This window comes from Mus caroli, unplaced genomic scaffold, assembly GCF_978045245.1.
Source record: "Mus caroli unplaced genomic scaffold, Mus_caroli_1 scaffold_6, whole genome shotgun sequence".
NCBI classification, from domain to species: Eukaryota; Metazoa; Chordata; class Mammalia; order Rodentia; family Muridae; genus Mus; species Mus caroli.
Window position 1 is genome coordinate 43,828,249 of NW_028227261.1, and position 21,373 is coordinate 43,849,621.

The 21,373-nt window shown below is 39.6% G+C and overlaps 1 protein-coding gene and 1 long non-coding RNA gene across 3 annotated transcripts in view; one reads left to right on the forward strand and one right to left on the reverse strand.

The window, feature by feature from the left end:
• Positions 1 to 12,731, reverse strand: part of Spata6 (spermatogenesis associated 6) — a 108,469-nt gene extending 95,738 nt beyond the window's left edge. For both annotated transcript variants that reach the window (XM_021159686.2, XM_021159685.2), the window contains exon 1: positions 12,490 to 12,731. In XM_021159686.2, the coding sequence (XP_021015345.1) occupies positions 12,490 to 12,540 (51 nt within the window). In that variant the 5' untranslated portion in view covers positions 12,541 to 12,731. The remainder of the gene's footprint in view (positions 1 to 12,489) is intronic.
• The window catches only part of LOC147004234 (uncharacterized), a 38,435-nt gene continuing 28,808 nt past the window's right edge, over positions 11,747 to 21,373 (forward strand). The window contains exon 1 of the long non-coding RNA XR_015047330.1: positions 11,747 to 12,375. This is a non-coding gene — a long non-coding RNA (uncharacterized LOC147004234). The remainder of the gene's footprint in view (positions 12,376 to 21,373) is intronic.

The window sequence follows — 21,373 nt, forward strand, 5'->3', positions numbered from 1 at the left end:
TACTGATTAAAAAAAATATATATCTAAGTGGAACCCTAACTCTAAGAGCAAACAGCCCCTGTTATCTGCAAAAAGTTGACAATATTTACCTTAAATACTACAAAGTTCTCTCTAGGTCCCAGCCAGTACAATAGAACAAAAACAACAGCAAAACAAACAAACACAAAAAGGCATTTCAAATGGAAGAAAAAACAAAGTCCAAAGAAATAAAATACTATATTAAGGACAACATTAATCATGAATTTGCTCAATTACAAATAAGCTTTGAAATAATAAGTAAGTTGAATGAAGTCAAAGGATATAAGGTCATTACATTCAAATCAATTGTATTTCTAAGAACCCACACTTACAAGGGTTTTTAATATCATTTATAATAGCATCAAAAAACAAAACTACCTGTGATAGTCAATCTTCTTTGTCATTTTGACTGGGTTTAGAGTCAGCTAGAAGGTTGCTGAGGCAAGACTGCTGATAAATTTCTAGAGAAGATTGATTGCTAAGTAGAGAAGACCACACTACAATGGACAATACCATTCCTCTGTGCTGTAGGCACAGACATAATAAAACAGTGAAAGGTGAAGGGCATCCTAGGGCAGATGTTCTCCTTGGACTTCAGGGAAGCTATGAAGAAGCACCTCCAAGTCTTATTTCCACCACTCTGATACTCCACAGGACAAGCCTAGAAGCATGGTGCTGACTGACTATGATACTCTACAGGACAAGCCTAGAAGCACGGTGCTGACTGACTATGATACTCTACAGGACAAGCCTAGAAGCATGGTGCTGACTGACTATGATACTCTACAGGACAAGCCTAGAAGCATGGTGCTGACTGACTATGATACTCTACAGGACAAGCCTAGAAGCATGGTGCTGACTGACTATGATACTCTACAGGACAAGCCTAGAAGCATGGTGCTGACTGACTATGATACTCTACAGGACAAGCCTAGAAGCATGGTGCTGACTGACTATGGACTATCTTTTGAACCTAGAAACCCAAATAAAGATTTCTCCTTTTAAGTTTTTCCAGTTTCTGTCAGATATTTGCTCACAGTGATGCAAAGCTAACTAATTTAGGCAAGCATATGGATACTGAGAAGTAGGGCCATATTCAGAACTAAGTCTGACTTTGTAGACTGAGGTCTGTTCAAATAACTTGGAAGTTTGGAGAAATAGGCTAGATAAAGCTTTACATGCTGTAAGGAGAGCTTAACAGGTGACTCTGCTGCGAGTTCAGAAGATGGGAACATAGTGCAGGACATTAAAGACACACACAACTCCTAAGGCTTTTCGAGGGGAACAAGACTTGACTGGGAACTGGACTAGAATCGGACTATCTGTGTTACCTTATTCATCTAGAGAAATTGTCAACATTTTGTCCATGTCTTAAGATTTTTTTGGAGGGGGCAAGTTCAAAGTTAACAGATTAATTTGACAAAGGAAATCTCTAGGCACCAAGTTCTCAAGCTAAGGCATGTTTATTGCTGATTGACCTATGCTAGATTTACTATTAGAACTGGGAGCAAAAATCAATGCACAAGGGTTTGAGAAGTTTGCAGGCTGGCCAGAAAAGGAACAAGTTGAAAGTTTTGGACATGTTAGGGGTTTGCCACGAAAACTCATGTTCTGCTCCTTGATCAGGTGTGGAATATGGAGTATGCTAGGTGAGAATTCACTGGGATGAGCAATTATGCTCCACACATTTGGTGAAGCCTAGCCAATTCCTGAGACATCCTCCAAACATATCTCCCATTTGTTTAAGTGCACTGCGTCTTTTCAATGCCACTTCCCTTCTTGTCTGAAACTATTTCATTTTTAGGTGTTGTAGAGAATTATATCAAATGTGCAAGTGCATTCTCACTCTAATTCCAGCTCATGGAAGACAGAAGCAGTAAAATCTCTGTGAGCTCACAGCCAGTCTGGTTTAGATAGTGAATTCAGGCCCACAAGAGCTATTCTCTGAGCTCATGGCTAGCCTAGTCTACCTAGTGAGGTCAGGTTGCAAGAGCTACATAGTGAAACCCTGTCTCAAAAATTAATACTAGCATGTATGTCTACATGTAAGTATGCATGTGTGGTTGCATGTATGTATGAAGTAGTTAGGAAGATGTGAATAACACACACAGACATATAGATTATATGCATTTGGAAATTAAACTTGTAAATAAATAAAACTACTATAAAACAAAAATTATAAACTATTTGAAGCCAAACAATTTAAAAATGGTACCATCAATATTTTTGCAAAGTTAGGCAGGTCTCACTTGGGAACAAATCAATTGCCTTAGGCAGATATTACAATTAAAAAAGATACTGAGACCTGCAGAGGAGTGTGAAAGACTTACATGGTTACCCCAAAGAAATGAGGCAGGTATTTTCTTTGGGAGATAAACACTGAAAACTACACTCTTATCTATAATGTTTACTTCTTAAACTGGGAGCAGGTAGATGATCTTCATTATGTACAGTTTTATATGTCTAAACTGTTTCACACAAAGTGTAAATAGAAGTAAATATGTGTGTAATTCAAAAACCTAAAACTCTCAACTAAAATCACAAACAGTACTAAATTTAAAATTGCCCAGTCAAAGCCAGCAAAGAGTGAAAGCAGTATATACTAAACTAAAAACTAAAAAGAAGAAACAGTTCAATGCCAAAAAATACATCCTGTGCTAGAAGTGTGGGAGTCAGTGGTTGGAACCCTTATTGCTCTCACAGAAAAACCACACTTCTGTCATGGGTAAAACTTCAGAATCATACCTTAAACTCATAAAGTCTGGATAGATATCCCTACCACTACATTTAACATTACAGAGAAAGTTCTAGACAATAAAGACAAGGGAAAAATTAGACAAAAGATCCATCAAGCATAAACAAGACTGTCATTATTTGCAAATAAAATGATCTTCTATATAAAAACAGGAGCAGCCATTAGAACCAATATGAGATATCGGCAATGCTGCTGAACCCAAGATTAAAATCCTGTAAGTGTCATCAAGGGGCATACAGGAATGTCACAGCAGCATTGCTTGTGGGAACTCTCACTGGAAACAGTAAAAATTTTCCTCAGCCACAGGAAGGATAATAAAAAGCGATAGTTCCCATAAGTGAGCCAAAAGCACAACTGCCTCACAGGCTTACAAGGTGGCCTTTACACATAAGTTAGACATGAAGAGTTCATAATGTACAGACAGCACAAAAGTCCCACCTATGTAACAAAAGAGGAGGGTAAGGCATGGGAAGGAAGCGTCACCGCCCAGCAGCTGGGGTAGTAACCACCAGCATCATTGCTGGTGACCACATGCTTGGGTTTGCACACTTTCTGAATCTATGCTATAGTTTCGTAAACTGATTTTAAAATCAACACTATGTGATAAATACGTGAAACTCTTATTCATCACTTTAAACTTTTAAGTCTACTACACTCTTTACCAGCAAGAAAACAATTTACAAAACAGAAAACCTAGTATTACTGAAGGGAAATGAGAAACAAATAAGCTTTTCCTAAAAGATCATCGAAAAGTGCATTACCTGTGACCAACAGATGTTTTGTATTCAAAACATGTTTAACAAGGAAAAATAATAAATCGTTATATTCACTCCTTGAGGCAGAAGATGTGTACAGGCCAATCATAGAAAAATAAACTGCTAGATCAGAGACTCCAGTTACACAGCTACAGTCTAAAACATTTCTAGAGCCACCAGATTGGCATCACATTTGCTTTAGGTTGTTGGTCTCCAGAATTGTGAGAAAATAAGCTATTTTAAGGTATGTTTTTTTCACAGCAGTCCTGGGAAACGAATATGAATGATGTAACATAAGACTTGAAGTTCCTGTTCTAAATCTACTCACTGGTGAGTACTTCCAGGCTCTCCCTTCTAAAAGATCCAAAACCACTGAGGTAAAAACAGCTCAGTGCAGAGCACTTCCCTAGCATAACCATGATCCTCAGTGAAACAACAATAATAACAAGAACAAATAAAAATAATAATTAATACCAATTAAATAAACAAAACTAAACTTTCCAAAACTTTCTTCTCAAAGCAAGTCATTTTACAACTGACCTATATCTGTAACAAATAAACCAAGTATCCTAGCAAAAGAGAAAAAGAAATAAATCACATAACAAAAGCATTTCTACATGTAAATGCTTGGCCAAAGCTGTGTATACCTGTATTCAGAATCTGTGGGTATTTGTTACCTTGACTCACAAGCAGAAGGGAGAGAAACAGGACCAAAGGAAGCAAGGACGCCTGAACTACATATGTGATATTTGATTTATTTAAACAAGGCAAACCTAAAATGCATAAATTGATAAATAGGGGAGGTCATAGTATCTACCATTTATATTTTTTCTGTTATTAAATGAGGAGAATCATTGTTTTCTACTTAAATTTTTTCTGTCTCAAATATTTTGTAATTAAGTTTCTAATAGGTCTTTCAGAAGGCAGTCATCCTAGGAACCCTTTTTGTGAGTGTTCCATAGCCTCAGTAATAGTGTCAGGCCTCGGGACCTCCCCTTGAGCTAGAACCCACTTAGGGCCTGTCACTGGACCTTCTTTTCCTCAGGCTCCTCTCCATTTCCACACCTGTAATTGTTTCACACAGGAACAATTATGGGTTAGAGATGTGACTATGGGATGGTAACCCCATCCCTCACTTGATGTCCTTCCTGTCTTTCTGCTGGAGGTGGGCTCTATAAGTTCCCTCTCCCTACTGTCAGGCATTTCATCTAAGGTCCCTCCCTTTGATTCTTGAGAGTCTCTTACCTCCCAGGTCTCTGGTGCATTCTGGAGCCCCAACCCCAGCCCCAGCCCCAGCCCCAGCCCCAGCCCCAGCCCCAGCCTCAGCCCTACCCCCACCCCCACCCCCACCCCCAACCTCCTATTTTCTGAGGTTGCCTATTTCCATTCTTTCTGCTGGCCCTCAGAACTTCTGTCCTTTTTTCTCATCCAATACCAGATCAGGTTTCCCTCTTCCCCTCCCACTCCCCCACCACCACCATCCACTTTCTCTCCCAGGTCCCTCCCTCTCTCCCTCACCACAGCTGAAAGAGACAGATGCAGATATTTGCACCCAACCAATAGACAGAAGCAGCTGACCTATGTTGTTGAATTAGAAAAGGCTGAAAGAAGCTGAGGAGAAGGGCGATCCTGTAGGAGGACCAGCAGTCTCAATCTGTACCCCCAAGATCTCTCAAACACTGGACTACCAAACAGACAGCTAATATGGGGCCCCCAACACAACATACTGTAGAGGTCTGTGTTCATTCAAAGATGATGCACCTAACCCTCAAGAGACTGGAGGCCTCAGGGAGTTTAGAGGTCAGGTGGGGTGGGGGGTGGGGGCATCCATGTGGAGACAGGGTGTGGGGAGGAGGTGTGAGATGTGGAGCAGTCGAGAGTAGATGGGGGGGCGGGGAATGGAATATGGAATGCAAAAAATAATTTAATTTAAAAAAAAGTTTCTAATGATAGCAGGACAGTGTCTGATTGGGTAAGGATTACAAGTATGAAGTGTCTAGATGGATGGAGCCTGAAAAGACCCAGCACTGTTTGCTGTATGCTGTTATTAGCTTGAGTTAGGGAATAAAGTAAAGTAAATATAGAGATGAAAAGTTAGAATTACATAAAATTTACCAAAACTAGCAGTAAAAAGTTCTCCACTTTCCTTGATCATCTTCATATTTAAGCTCTACATTCTTTAATTCCTTCTTATTCAAAAAGATGCGAACATTGAATAATAAAAAGCACAGAGCTGAAACTACAAAAGTACCCCTTTCCAATCAAAGACAAGTGTCCAACAATAAAAATGTAAAGACTCTAGAGGATATAATTCTTTAGGTGTTCTTTTAAAATATGTGACTTAGCATATCATGTCATTCCTGAAATAGTCCTTGAGAAAGTCACACTTTTCTCCTAGCAATATATTTTCTCACAAGTCATGTAGCTTTGCTGGACAACACAAAATGTTATGCGATACAGTCCAACCTTTCCTGCCTTCAGTGTTTTTCTCTAGTCTTAACCACATTATGACATGTCACTTCCCAGGTCACTCCTAATACCAGGCTGCAGCAAACAGTAGACCTGAGCAGAAGAGATTAGCAAGGGAGTTTGATAAGAATGACTCTTCATAGCATTACCCATGAAAATCATAAACAGGGTACAATAAATAACCAATAACAGAACAGACAGGATCAACTCAGAATGTTCATGTTTATCAAGGAAAGCAATTAAACCGAGTAAGAGACAACTAATGGAATGGAAAAATATGTATAAACCATATACTTAATAAACGGTTAGTATCAACATATATAAGGAATAAAAGAACTCAACAGCAAAGAAAAAAATCCCTAATTTTAAAATGGGGCAAAGGAAAATGCAAATAACGAAATACTACCTGAGTCAGAATAGATAAAGCTATTTTTTATGGACCAGAATATGGATAAATAGGAGTCCTTCAATGCTGAAGGTGGGAATGTAAAAACATTGCCATTATAAAAACAGCATGAAGAATCCTCAAATGACTAAAAATATAACTACCATACATCCCCATTTCCAGATATATACCCCAAAGGAATAAAATCTGTATATGGAAGACAAATCTGCACACCCATATTTACTGTAGCATTATTTCCAGCCAACAAGTCAGGGAATCCACCTAAGTGTCCATCACTAGAGAGATGATCATTGTTTTTAAATTGAACTAAACATTTGAGACATGGTGAAAATGAAGGAAAACTTAGCATTTGCAAAATATGTATGAATCTGGAGGGAATTATACTAACTGTAATAAACCAGGCATAAAAAGACCAACACTGTGTGATCTCACTTGTAAATAAAATCTTTTTTAAAAGTCAACTCAGGGGCTGGTGAGATGGCTCAGTGGGTAAGAGCACCCGACTGCTCTTCCGAAGGTCCAGAGTTCAAATCCCAGCAACCACATGGTGGCTCACAACCACCCGAAATGAGATCTGACGCCCTCTTCTGGTGTGTCTGAAGACAGCTACAGTGTACTTACATATAATAAATAAATAAATCTTTAAAAAAAATAGTTTAAAAAAAAAAAGTCAACTCAGAGAAACACAAAGCACAATGCTGGCTGTCAGGGACCTGAGAGTGATGCTGGGGACTAGAGAGATATTGGTTAACTTCCAGGTATCTGGGGATGACAAAGGGAAATATAGAGCTGTTGGCTAGAAGGAATATAGAGATATTGGTTAAAAGGAACCAAGCTGCAGACAGGATAAGTTAGTTCTGGTGATATAGTGCATGACATGGTAATTATAGTTAATAAATATGTGTTGCAAACTTTGAAACTTCCTAACAAAAAAATCTTAAATATTTCCAATGCAAAGTTATATAAGGTGTTAGGTATGTTAAAGTGTTTGATTTAATCACCTCATAATGTATACATATATCAAAACATCATTGTTATGGCTTAAATAAGAAATTTTCCTTACTTACTCATGTGTCTGAGCACTTGGTTCCTATTTGGTGATGATGTTTTTGGAAGCTATGCAACCTCTAGGACACAAGCTTTAGCTAGCAGATGTAGGCCATTAGGTGCAGGTTATAGTCTGACCCTGCTTCTTATCCTCTGTCTGCTTCTTGAGCTGCCAAGATGTGAATTGCCCTCAAGGAAAGTTCCTTTATCGTTGGCAAAGCCACCTCTACCTCCATGCCTTACTCACCAGGGTGGACTTGTATATCCCTGATACTGTGAGCCAAAATAAACCTTTTGGGGTGGTTTGAAAGAAAAGCATTCCTTATAACCTCATGTGTTTAAATATCTGGTCTCCAATTGTGGCAATGCCTAGTAGTGGATGGTGGTGAGAGGAAGCCTTGCCAAAAGAAGTGCATCACTGGGGCAGACATCAAGGGCTTATAGGTTTCATTTTCTCTTCTCTCTCTGCTTCATGTTCATAGATGAAAATGTGATCAGCCATTTTCCTGCTCCTACCACCATGCTATCCTTGATATCCTTTTAGTCATGCCTTTGCCACCATGATAGATTCCATCCCTGTCAAGCCATAACCTAATACAAACTCTCTGACCCTTACATTGTTTCTGAGCATGGTATTTTATCACAGCATCACAAAAGCACATAATACACTTCTCTATTCTCTTAATTGCTTCAGGTCAGGTCATAGCAAAAAGATAAGGAAATACAACCACTTCATACACTGTGAACATATGTATCTTTATTTGCCATTTTATAACAAGAGAATGTTGTTATATACATATACAAAAGACTATTACTCCACAGTTTAGAGAAGCAACCCACTAAAACATGCAACATTATTGAATTGCAAAGTCATGATCAGCAAAACACACCTGACATAAAAACAGTACAATATCTCTCCAATATGAAGTTCCAGTGCTGACAAACTAATCTCCAGTTGAGAAATCAGAACATCAGTGTCTTTTCAATGAGGGACATGGGTGAACTTCATAAAGTGATATACATTTCTAACTATGGATCGGGTAATGATGACGTGATGTGTGAACTTACCAAAATTCCACTGGAAGTAAAAAAAATAGAAATGAAGAAATTTCTATAATAAAATGAACTATAAGACTAACATCACCAGGCAGTGGTGGCGCACGCCTTTAATCCCAGCACTTGGGAGGCAGGGGAAGGTAGATTTCTGAGTTCAAGGCTAGCCTGGTTTACAGAGTGAGGTCCAGGACAACCAGGACTCCACAGAGAAACCCTGTCTCGAAAAAAAGAAAAAACAAATAAAAAATAAAAATAAAAAAAGACTAACAATCAAGTAGTCAACATTATTATATACATTTTGGATCTTGGCTTGAAAAGTTAACTATAAAAATTATCTTTGTGATAACTCAGAAAACCTAAATATGTAGACAGTATTAAGCTATTATCATAAATTTCCCCAACATTAATCATGGAACTGTGGTTATATACAATACCCTCATAGAGTATGCATGTTGAAATATTTAGGAGTATCATAGTGTCAGAAATTTACTTTCAAATTGTTAATACAATGTATTTTTCAAATACACATGTACATATACACAGACAAATCAAATTAATGTACATAAGTCATAAGCTAGGGTTATTCATTATTCATTATTCAATTACTCTGTATGATTGCAATTTCAAATTTAAACAGCCAGGGAGAATGCAAGATAGTACTCCTCACAGATGCAGAGCGATCTCCAGGATATATTAAATAAAGTGCGGTTTATTTTTCAAAATATACTGCCTAATGTACAAGAAAACAAATATATATGTTATGTTTAAGAGTGTACATGTTTGAAATCTTTGATAGAAATTGATCTGAAATATTTAATTAAGGTAATAAGTGCTGAAATATGACTGACACTTAACCTTTCCATAAAACATTTACATATTAGAGAAACAATGAGATCAAAATAGAGAGAAAGAGAGAGATCATCAACCAAGTGCTGTAATTATGTGGGGAAAGAAGCTGATTCTAGGCAATCCCTCACAATGCATTTTTCTGCTCTACCCATTTGAGGCAAATGTGGTTTCTTCTCCTATACAAAGCTAGAGCTAATGAAAAGCATGATCACACACTTTGCCTTCTTATTTGTGAGAAATTTTAGCTCTCATTTGATATATCGTAATTGGTGGATATGATGAATTGCAAAAACTGGAAATAACCAGAGAAGTTGTTCTTGGCAACTTTCTATTTTCTTTAGCAGTAGTTCTGTCCTGTTTCATTTTATAAGGCAAAAGCATTTACTAGGATATAGCAGGCCACTGCATATTGCTAAGAACATAAAATTCTCGTTGATAATAGGGAGTCATTTTTATTTCTCTAAATGATTCTCAACAAATACGGCATAGTACCCAATCAATGTTCATATGAGAATATTTAAGAAGTATTTTTCACACTATGTCTCTTCAGTTTCTAAATTTTCCCAAGGTGGCATGCCCCCTCTACATGATCTCAGTATTAGTCTAGACTTAATGCTTGTAAGCTATTATGAAACTTCATTTCTAAAGTTCCTTTGAATGGTAGATTATAATGCTAATAAAAAGAATGAAGGGAAGGAGGGGGAAGGGGAAGCAGGCCAAAGTGAGCTTCTAAGCAATGGTTCTCGACCTGTGGGTCTCTACAGCATAATGGTCCTTTCACAGGTGTCACCTAACACTCTCACCATCGGAAAACGCAGATACTTACATTACGATTCATAACAGTAGCAAAATTACAGCTATGAAGTAGCAACAAAAATAATTTGATGGTTGGGGGTCACCACATCCCCATAGTGTGAGGAACTGCAGTAAATGGTGGCAGTATTAGGAAGGTTGAGAGCCAGTGTTTTAAAGTGAAAGGGAACAAGATACCTCTGAGTTTCCAGCTGAGTAACTCCTAAGTACTGACTAAACGCTGTTCGTTTTCAGGGATTCATTATCTCTTCTGTATTCTCTAATAAATGTGTTATTTGCTATTAAAAAAAAGAGTGTATCTGTTTATATAATGACAATGGTTACCTAGAGCCATGAATAAGTGTGTATATATTTGTTTACATCCCAACAATGGCAATGGTTACCTATAGTTATGAATAAATATGAAAAACTGGTTTAACATAGAGCTTCTCATATTACAGTTTTGACCTTTATATAATGTAAATGTATAAAACATTTAAACATAAAATTACAACTGAAAAGATATTTAAAATATTTGTGGACCTATGACTTCTCCCTTCAATTAAAACCAAATTAATCTTGTTTAACTTGTGTGGTTATCAATGGTCCTTTTTGCTCCTTCTGTACATGAGAAGCATTTAAAAGGCTTAAGCTGGTTAGAAAACATAGAACAAAGAATAAAGAGATGAAATGGAATGTACTGGAAGATTTGAGGAACTATAAAATATTGTAACTCAAATGCTTATAAAAGTAGGAATATTTGCACCAGGATACCTCGGCGATAGAGCTATCCATTTTCTTCCGTAAACTGTATATTAAGAAAGCAGCATAGTGAAATAAACTGTCTCTGACTCCCTCGGGCTACAATCACAACAGAGTACATCCTCTTAGCAAAGGATTGGCGACCAGGGCAGCCAGCCTGCTAGGCAACTGCAGTCTGTCAAGCAGCTAATCCATTGGTTACAAAGAGAGGAAGCAGCAGCCAATGACAAAGTTATAGACTGGAGTTCATTGTTTTACTCACAGCTCTGAGTTTAGCATATTTAGAAATCATTATGCATTATTTTGGTAAACTAATCTTACTTTGCAAAAAACATTCCCAAAAAGTCAACTTGTGATGCAAACACTAAGGACTAGGAACAGTATAGTTTCTGAATAAAAATTCCTGCCTCTTGAACATAAGTTTGAGTCCCTGAAACTTGCTAGCTCTCCACCCCTGCAGCACTCTGCCCCCACCCAAGCTTCTCCTTAAGACTGAACAAAAGACTTTAAAGAATTTTGTGACTTCTATTGCTGGTTTAAGTTCAGGGCTGCTGCAGCCACAAGGAGAGGAAATGAAGGCCAGAAAGAAGTGAGTGCAGCAAGCGTGGGGTAAGTGCAGAGAAAAGCTTAGTTTGGAGGCCAACAGGGGTGGGGGTGGGGTGGGGGATGCCAGAGAGTCCCTTGGGGCAGGCCCAGAAAATGACAGGGAATATGTACTGTTATCCCTACTTATGCAGTGATACCAACAAGTAGGCAGAGACTTAATGAGGACATTTCAAGGATAAAGGCGTGAAAAGCAGCAGAATAAGAAATTGAAGAGGTTCTCCTAGAATGCCTCTCCTCTAAGGGGAGAAAGGGGGTCTCTTGGGAATGACACTGAAGGACTTCAAAAATCTCTGAAGGAGACTGCAGTTATCAAAGGGAGTTGGGGCTTCTCAACACCCGGAAAGACCTCAGCGCCTCACTGGAAGGCAGGTGGGGCTCCCCACCTCAGCTAGAATTACTGAAGGAGGCTGGACAGAGTCCCCTTCCAAGAATTGAGGTAGCTGAGTGGAGTTACAAGCTCGAAGCAGTAGTTGTCCGAAAAGCTGACCAGGTCTTTCTTGGGAGGATTGGAAGGATGCAAAGTCTGGAGTGTTTGGGTACTGGAGGGAAAAGCTGAAGTGGCTTCTGAGGAGTTGGGTTTATTCTGAGAGGAGAAACTAAGAAAACTTGGCGCAATGACGTCACAAGTAAGTTGTTTTTGGAGTTAGGGACTCCACCATGACTGAAAAGGCGTTCCTACACTAACTGGAAGCTAGGGGAAGGATCTGAAAGCGGAAATGCCACACACCCGACTGGAGCAAGGGTTCAGGAGTTCCTCACCAGAAGAGGAGTAAAGCGGAATTCAAAGGAACTACTGTCCCGGGAGCGGAACTCTGAAGTGGTGTGGAAGAGATCCAAAAGCACTCCAATTGGAAGTTGGGGTGAGGCCCCCGAGAGGCTGGAGTGGGAAAGCACTGGAGATTTCCAGGGGTTCCCCAGGGCCGGGGGGCGGGCAGAGGACTTGGAGGCTGAGGCGGGACAGGGCCGGTACTCACAGAGCGGATCTCCAGCGCCAGGGCGCATTGCAGCGCCTTCACCTTCGGCATCCGCGCAGGGTAGGGCGGCGGGGAGGGACCCCGGCCTCCGGCCCGACTACGGCGGGAAGACGCGGGGCGGGACGAGGGACAGGGAGGAGATGAGGTGGCGGCGGAGGTGGCAGCTGTGGCCCCCAGGCCGGGGCCCGCGGTCCAGCCTGGGTCCCGCCCGAACAGCAGCTGAGCGCGGGGCGCGGACTCGTTGTCATGGCAGCCTGGAGGGGCGGGGCCGGAAGAGCCACGCCAAGGCGGGACAGACAGAGCAAGAGGCAGTGGGCGGGGCCCGGATTGTGGTGGGCGGGGCTTCGGTGGGTGGTGCTGAGCGGCTCTTCTGTGATGTAAAGTTGTGAGTGCAAATCATAGGAAAGGAAACAGCTAGCTGTGCTGTGGGCCTCAACCCAGAACTGAGAACCCTGGGTTTCATGAGCAAATGGTGTCAGCCTGTAGTTTCAGTTTTCCTAACTATCCTATAATTAGTAATCTTCCTTGAGTTTGAATGTTATGATACAATTTACAAAACCAATATAAGAAATAGGGAAATATCGCCCAAGACAAAAGCAAAATAGGGCTGGAACCCAGGATCTCTCAAGTAAAATCCCAGACGCCTTCTGGAATCACTATTATGGTCCTCTTATTAGTCACTTGTTTTGTGATTCTCTGTCAGTGTGCCCCTATTTCCTTTCAGGATTTCCTGTCTAGTTCACCACTATGCAAATCTCAATGCCTGTTGCCCAGGCTGAACTCTCAATAACAGACTCACAGAATAGAGGAGCCTAGCCATAGACCTTCAAAGATAAAAAGAACCTAACAGACTGTCGAGTTAAAGTCTATGTTAAAGTTATTTTAATACATTAACTTTAGAGCACATTCTAACAATGGAGAGGGAAGTACCTGTGATTTTATCACCCAGTTGAGAAACAGGATGTTACTGAGAAAAAAAAAAAAAAGAAAAGAAAAGAAAACTTGAGCATTGTCTTACCAACTTTTCCCTGATAGTAAACCCTGCAATGGCCTCCATTACTGTAAGTCTTCTATGCATTTCCAAACTATATTACTGCTCAATTTGTCTTTTTTTATGTTAAATAGATTTAATATATATTCTGTGATTTGTTTATTTCCTTTTGATACAGAAATGTACATTGACTTATAAGTGTACATTCTTTATCCTATGTACTTTTGATGAGCACTTGTATCATTCATATTTTAGCTTTCATTAACAATACTGTTATGAATGTTCTGAAATATGTTAGCAACTGAGAGGTGGTTCAGCAATTGAAAGCACTTGCTCTTCCAGAGGACTAGAGTTCAATTTTCAGTACCCACTTTGGGCAGCTTACAACTACCTGTAACTCCAGCTACAGGGGATTCGGTGTGACTTCTGGTATCCTGATATATTTATGTGTATGTACACATGGACACACAGTAATAAATAATTTTTAAACCTTTAGAATATGTCTATTAGTATATGTGTATTGAGTTGGAAAGGACCCTGTGCAGGCTTTGCACATGTGGGATCTTTAGAGTAATAAGCAACATCTTCCAAAGCTGCACCAATTGACTGCTTTTTTTTTCCACTTTTTGCACCATGGATGTTTGCATGTTTAATCTCTGTATTTCTGCTCATCGTCATGCTTTAGTCTTGCATCTCTGACTACTGCTGACCTTGACTACCTTTGTGTGGTTTCATTAGCAATCCACTCTCTGGAAACAGCCTCGTAGCTACAATAACCATTTTGATTCAACTGTTTCTCTCTTTGTTTTCCTTTTAATTTCATATGTTCGGATAATCATTTTGTCTAGTCTCTGTGTTGCAAATATACTTCTTCCTTTGTGCTTGATCTCTAATTCCTCATGTGCATGTAGAGAGAATATCTTGTGTATTGTATGGATGCATCGCCTCTCAATTTAAAAACCTATGGCCTATGGCTTAGGCAGGACATAGAAGGTGGAACATTCAAAAGGCAGAAAGGATTCTGGGATAGAGCAAGGTGCCAGAAGATTTATCCGAGATGTGATAAAATGTACACTGAGCACAGGTAACCAGCCATGTGGCAGAATATAGGTTAAAAAATTGGGTTATTTTAGTTATGATCTAGTCAAAGAAGAGTATATGGCCAAGGTGTTTGTAAATATATTTTGAGTCTAAGTCTTATTATTAGGAGCATGAGGTTGGGAGGAAGAAGACAGCCTCAATTTTACATGTACAAATATGTGTATGTGTGTATTCAAGTATAAACAAATCATTCCACTGACATCTGAAGGTCACAGCTCCACATTCCTCCCAACATTGCATTATTGAGCTCTCTTGGTTGCCCCAACATGGACATCTTGCTTTTGATTTTGTCAGGTTACTAGTGATCAGTCATAGCACATGGTCTTATGAGTACAAGAATTTCTTCTATATTTAGTGTAAAGTACTATTTTTAAAATGGGGTCATTTTTCTGATAGTAACCCTGTGTATCTGATTAATTAATAAATTCCATTTGGGGCATTGCAAAAATCTCTTTGTCATAGAATTGTAAGTGTTGCCCAGATTTCTTAATTAATGGTAAAAAGAAACATCTAAATTCATTATTATCAATCAGCAGTCATTTTTGTCTTATATCTGTGTCTCTTAGTTAATGTTCGATTGCTCTGATAAAACACCATGACCAAGGCAGTGTATAAAAGAGAGTGTTTAATTGGGTCTTATGGTTTCAGAGGCTTAAAGTCTATGATGGTGGAGCAAAGGCATGGCGACAGGAACAGGTGAGAGCTTATATCTTGATCCTCAGGTAGGACAGAGATAGAGAGAGACAGAGAGACAGAGACAGAGACAGAGACAAAGACAGGTAAAGTAGAAATGGCACAAATCTTTTAAAACTCCAAAGTCTACTGCCAGAACACACCTCCTCCAACAAGGCCATGCCTTCTAATTTTTCCCAAACAGTTCCACTAACTGGTTACCAAGTATACAAACATATGAGCCTGTGTGTTTTTTCTTTCACAATCACAGTTGGTATTTGAGCTCCTCACATTTTAAGAAAACAACAGTCTTGGGGTTTCTTTTTAAATGTAATATGTTTTTCCCACGAACATTATAGTTTTACTTTCACATTTTAATACTGAGTAAATCAAGACTTGTTTCTTGTACATGATATTAAAGTAAGCCATGATCCAGGTTCTTCCCTGACCAGACTAAATTACATTACCTGACAGGGTCTACTAAATGTTCAGTACTCCCTCATGCTTGGTGAAACCACCTTGTCAGATATTAACTACTCAAGCTTGAACTTAAAGTTTCATATTCTGTTGCAGTGTCACACTTGTTATTCTTTAAAGCACCATACTGACTTATTACTCTGGTTTCTTTTGTGGTGGGTTTATTTTTATAAATTAAATATATTATTTATTCTATTTTAAATCAAAAGTATTATTATTTATTCACAAGGCTTAAGCAATATTTATTAAAATGCATTGTTGGTTGTTCTATTTTCTAATGTGTTTTTATTCTTTGAGAAACTCACACATATATGCAATGATCATATACATCCCAACTTCTTCCCAAAACTCCTTCCACATCCTCCTCAGGACCCCCCTCTCCTGACTAACTTCATGACTCCATTTTATTTGTTTGCTTTGATAAGTCACTAATCCCAATAAGTACCAGATATGGATGGGTGTGGGGAGAAACCTTGGATCCCAGGAACCCTACCAGTAGCCATATTCTTGGAGAAGAATGATACTACCTTTTCCAGCAGCTATGAGCTGCTAATAACCCATTAGGAAGACATGTGGCCTTGGAAATCATCAGCTCATCTATAAGGAAAGTTTGTCTGATTAGGACTTTTCTTGCTACCCAACGCTGTTGTGAGCTAATGAATGTGGCAGCCATGTCTTGTCCTGAAGACAGACATTCACAGCACTCTTCCCTAACATCAGCCCCTTACATTTTTTTTCTGCTTTCTCTTACACAATGTTCCCTGATCCTTGGAGGAGGGTGTATGTAATAAAGTTGTCCCATTTAAGACTGAACATTCCACTTCTTCTGAGCATGTTGACCATGCATATGTCTCTGCATTGACTGCAATCCACTGAAAAAAGAAGCACCTCTGAACAAGGTTAGGAGCAGCCCAGGTCCTGTCAGATCCAATCTCTAACCTGGGTGGGTCTGCAACTTCACTGCTCCGGCTTCCTGATGACTGGCTTTCATTATTTCTTTTTATTGTAGACTAATTGTATTGAGTTCCTCGGATATTCCAGTTGAAATTTTGATTGTAACAAATTAAGCTGTCTTGCTATGTCAGGGAATTAATATATTTGTATTGATACTAATACATGCCAAAGACTAGCTTTGACACCAAAGGGTAAACTGAGGCAGGCAGCCAATGAGGGTCAGTGCTGATGGCAACTGATAGGTGTTGGTGCTGACAGCAATGACGAGACTGCTGCTGATGGCAGCCAGTGATTAGAAAGAAGAAAAGGGAGTAAATTCATCTATAGATAGAGAGAGAGAGAGAGGGTGGGGTGGGGGCGGAGAGAATAGTTGAAGCAAAGACAGGCTCCAACAACTTCACAATACAATTATATACATACATGCATATATACAGACAGACATCCTATTCACACATTAAATGGCTGGAACAAAGCTCCAACAAGAAAGCTCCAAGCATTTCATACAAACATATATATACATACATACATACATAATTGGTAGATGGAGCAAGCTCCAACACACTCCCAGATAAGCTTTACATATCCACATACATACATATTTGAATGATAGAACAAAGTTCCAACACACTCTCACACAAACTTTACACATATACATATATTCACACATGTATACATATAGACAGACTTACTTGGAAAGTGAAAGGAACGAAGTTCCAACATAGTCTTACATAAACTTTACACATATACACATACATATGCATAGTTGATATGTGGAAGGAACACTGTCCAAACAACTTCATTCTTTCTCCCTTGGTTTATATATCCCAGCATACTCTTTCAAACAATATAAAATTACAATGTGATTACATTTTAGCTTTCTTTTAGTAAATGATTATGAAAAAACAGTATGTTCTCCAACACCTTTACAAGAAATAACATTACATAGTCCAGGTAAAGAAAACAAATTATTCCCAAAACCCATATTCATTCAACAGTAAGCAACTTGTTATAGATTAACAAAATGTGGGCAAGCAAGGTAGTTTTCTCAGCCATTTTCTCTTACTGGCAGGCAGCAATTTGCCATTACAAAGAAAGGATCAATTATTTTATTAGTTATCATTAAAAGTAATCTTATAGGAATTTTAAAATAATCACAAATTTAAATTTTTATATAAAAATCTGTCATATCTACTGTAAATCCTCAGAATATATATCCACTCATCAGAAATTCTTATTAAATCATATTAGGAAGCTGGGTGCAAAACTGGGCACAATAAATCAGTCATCACCAGTCCAGCCTCAGTGAGAGTCACATCAGCCAGTGCTGCCATTGTTCTTATTCCCTGACCATAAAAAGTCCCTAGCTTAATTAATAAGAGCATGCCTTTCTGAACTTCAAATTGTTCCCTAAGATTTTTTACATCATCTCAACCTAGCTTCACAAACCATTTTATTTTTCCAAATGCTTTCTAAGGGTGGTGGTCATTGCTAACAATCTGTATCTCTAAGTTCTTTCCTAGGGTGGTGATTGAATCATTAATCTGCTCCAGCAGCCATGCCCAAGGAAAATCAAGCACTATTATTATGAATGCCAATGATACCACCCAGTGAGGTGCTGGAAGTCCCCTTAAAATTATCATATAATTCTAGATTAAGAGAGATGTGAGGGCAACAAGCAGAGCAAAACTCCATAACAGCATGAAGTCCTCAGGACCTGTGATCATGCTGAGGCCCACCTATTGTGACTGTGCTAACCAGTGGGCTGCATTTCATGAGTTCTAAAGCCATTTGCTGTTCCTCCTGAAAGGCCCTTGGCAAATACATCCAAGAGCATGGGTTGTATACTATGTGTCCTTACCAAAATTTTCAGGTTTTCTTCACAGAAATTTTTTAGCATTTCTAGGCATTTAACTACTTTTTTTTCCTTTATAGTAATGAAGATCAATTGTTAATTTTTCTTTATATTTGCTAGTCTGTTACCGTATATATATACAGAAATGTTATCTTTACAGCTTCACCTGCTAATCTATGGAAATCTTACTGATGAGTAGTTTCTGATTGTCCTATTGTTGCTATTGATATTATTCATACTCTATTGATGTTTTTATTGCTGTCATAACAAGTTACCACAAACTAAATGGTTTCCAACAACTCATATTCGCTCACTTATAGTTTAGTAAATTGGGAATCAGACACAGGTTTTGCCGACCTAAACTCAAAGAGAGACCATCAAACCCGGCTTCCTTTCTAAAAGCTCTGAGAAAGTATCTATTTCCTTGCCATTTTCAGCTTCTAAGGGCCTCCAGCATTCCTTCCTACCATCTTCAAGCAGTTGCAAGTCAAATATTCCTCATTTGTACTCGCTCCCCACCTCTCTCTCCCACTTGCACAGATGTGGTTTTGCCTTCTGCCTCCACACTAGAATACAGGAACTCTGCCAGACAGCCAAAATGGGGAGCACTAGACTGCATTTACCCTGTGCCACCTCAAGGGCTGGGCTAGAGGGAAGCACCTATAGATATACAACTCATGGGTTGGAAAAACACAGCCTAAGATGTGGGAGGCCCAAGCTGGGGTTCGCTGACTCTCAGACGTCTAGTCACTGCTGGAAATCGTGCAGAGGAGCCAGGAATGGAAGGTCGGTGGTCCACAGGCCTGCAATGAGGATCCTGGGCTGGAGTGGCTCCCAAACTCCTGGACATCCATCTGCTGCTGGGCCATAAGGAGTTTGGTCGAGCAGGCTGAGGAGGAACGTGGACGGGAGGGGGACTTCTAAGTAGCTCATCAGTAATTGTCCTTAGCTTAGAAGTGACTGGGAGTGTAGAGGGGTCTTCTGCAGCAGACTTAGATGGTGGGGCTCTGTAGACAAAGGCTTCCTCCATACTCCCCATGGCAGGTCTTGATTAGAGAGACAGTTCTTGGTTCCAAACTGTTTTGTTGTTGTTGTTGTTGTTGTTGTTGTTGTCCATCATGGAAAATGGGTACATGCCACTTCCTCAGGATGGACCAGAGACTAAATACCTTTTGCAGGAAGGAATGTCAGGGAAGGGAAGCTGGCTAACTCTCAGGGCCAATAGATATCTCATTAGCATTGAGAACTTTGTTCTGATCTATGTGATCATAGGTCCCATTCCTATGTAAGGAGGGTGGTCATGTGACAGGGGCCTGGTAGGGAGCAGGTGAAGCTCCTAACACCATCTCTGGGTTCCAGGACTTCCAACACACTCAACCTTAGCAAGTTTCCTGGCCCTTCTACAGCTCCACACACAATCCCTTGCTATATTGGATTTAGGCAAGCAAGATAATCTCTATATCAATCTGTAATACAAATTTTTATTTGTCCATGTAAAATGGCATCTTTATAGAGTCCTGGTGTGTTGGTCAGTTTTTTGCCAATTTGACACAAGCTAGAGTCACCCTGGACCTGAATTGAGAAAAATCCCTCCATCAAATTGGTCTGTAGCAAGTCCATAGCAGCATTTTCACTGTGGGCAGTATCATCCATAGGTAGGTGATTCTTAGTAGTATAAGAAAATAGGCTGAGCAAGCCATAAGGATGAAGTTGTCTCACTTAGGGTCTTACTGTGAAGAGGCACCATGACCAAGGTAACTCTTATAAGGACAACATTTAATTGGGGCTGGCTTACAGATTCAGAGGTTCAGTCTAGTATCGTCAATGCAGGAACATGGCAGCAAACAAGCAGGCATGGTTCAGGAGGAGCTGAAAGTTCTACATCTTCATCTGAAGACTGCTGGCAGAATACTGACTTCCAAGAAACTAGGACTAGGATATTAAAGCTCACACCCACAGTGACACACCTACGCCAACAAAGCCACACCTCCAAATAGTGCCACTCCCTGGGCCAAGCATATGTGATGACCCCCAGGCGCCACAGGTGAGCTGGGGTTCCTTACATTGTTGTTTTGTTTTGTTTGTTTGTTTCACATTAAAATATACAAAAGTTAACGGGTATGGCTAAGAAGATTGTTGAGTCAGAAAAGAGATGACCTGATCCCCAGCATACACTCACAAAGCTATTTGTGGTAGTGCGTTCCTATACTTCCAGTGCTGAGGGAACAGAGGCAGGTGGCCAGCTTGTTGACCAGCCAGCCTGGCCTCTGTGGCAAGCTCCAGATTCAGTGAGAGAGCTTGTCTCCAAAAGCAAGGTAGAGAGTGATAGGGTAAGACATGGGGAGATTATTGTCAGAATCTATCCAATTGTGTGTGTGTGTGTGTGTGTGTGTGTGTGTGTGTGTGTGTAATATAAACGTGTGCACAATATGACATAAAAAAGAGAACAAGAAAGGCTAAATATTAGGGAGTAAGGAAGGACTAAATACAGGTAGTGGATCTGAGTTCTGAAAGAGGATATAAAGTTAATTGTTTTTCTAGTTATAATTATATCAGATTTTTTTCATTTTTTGGTTTTTTGTTTGTTTGGTTGGTTGGTTTTTTTGTTTTTGTTTTTGTGGGGGGCTTGGGTTTTTTTGTTGTTGTTTTGTTTTGTTTTGTTTTGTTTTTCGAGACAGCGTTTCTCTGTGTAGTCTTGGCTGTCCTGGAACTCACTCTGTAGTCCAGGCTGACCTTGAACTCAGAAATCCACCTGCCTCTGCCTCCCAAGTACTGGGAATAAAGGCGTGCGCCACCACGCCCAGCAGATTTTTTTCATTTTTAATGGTAGATAAGTA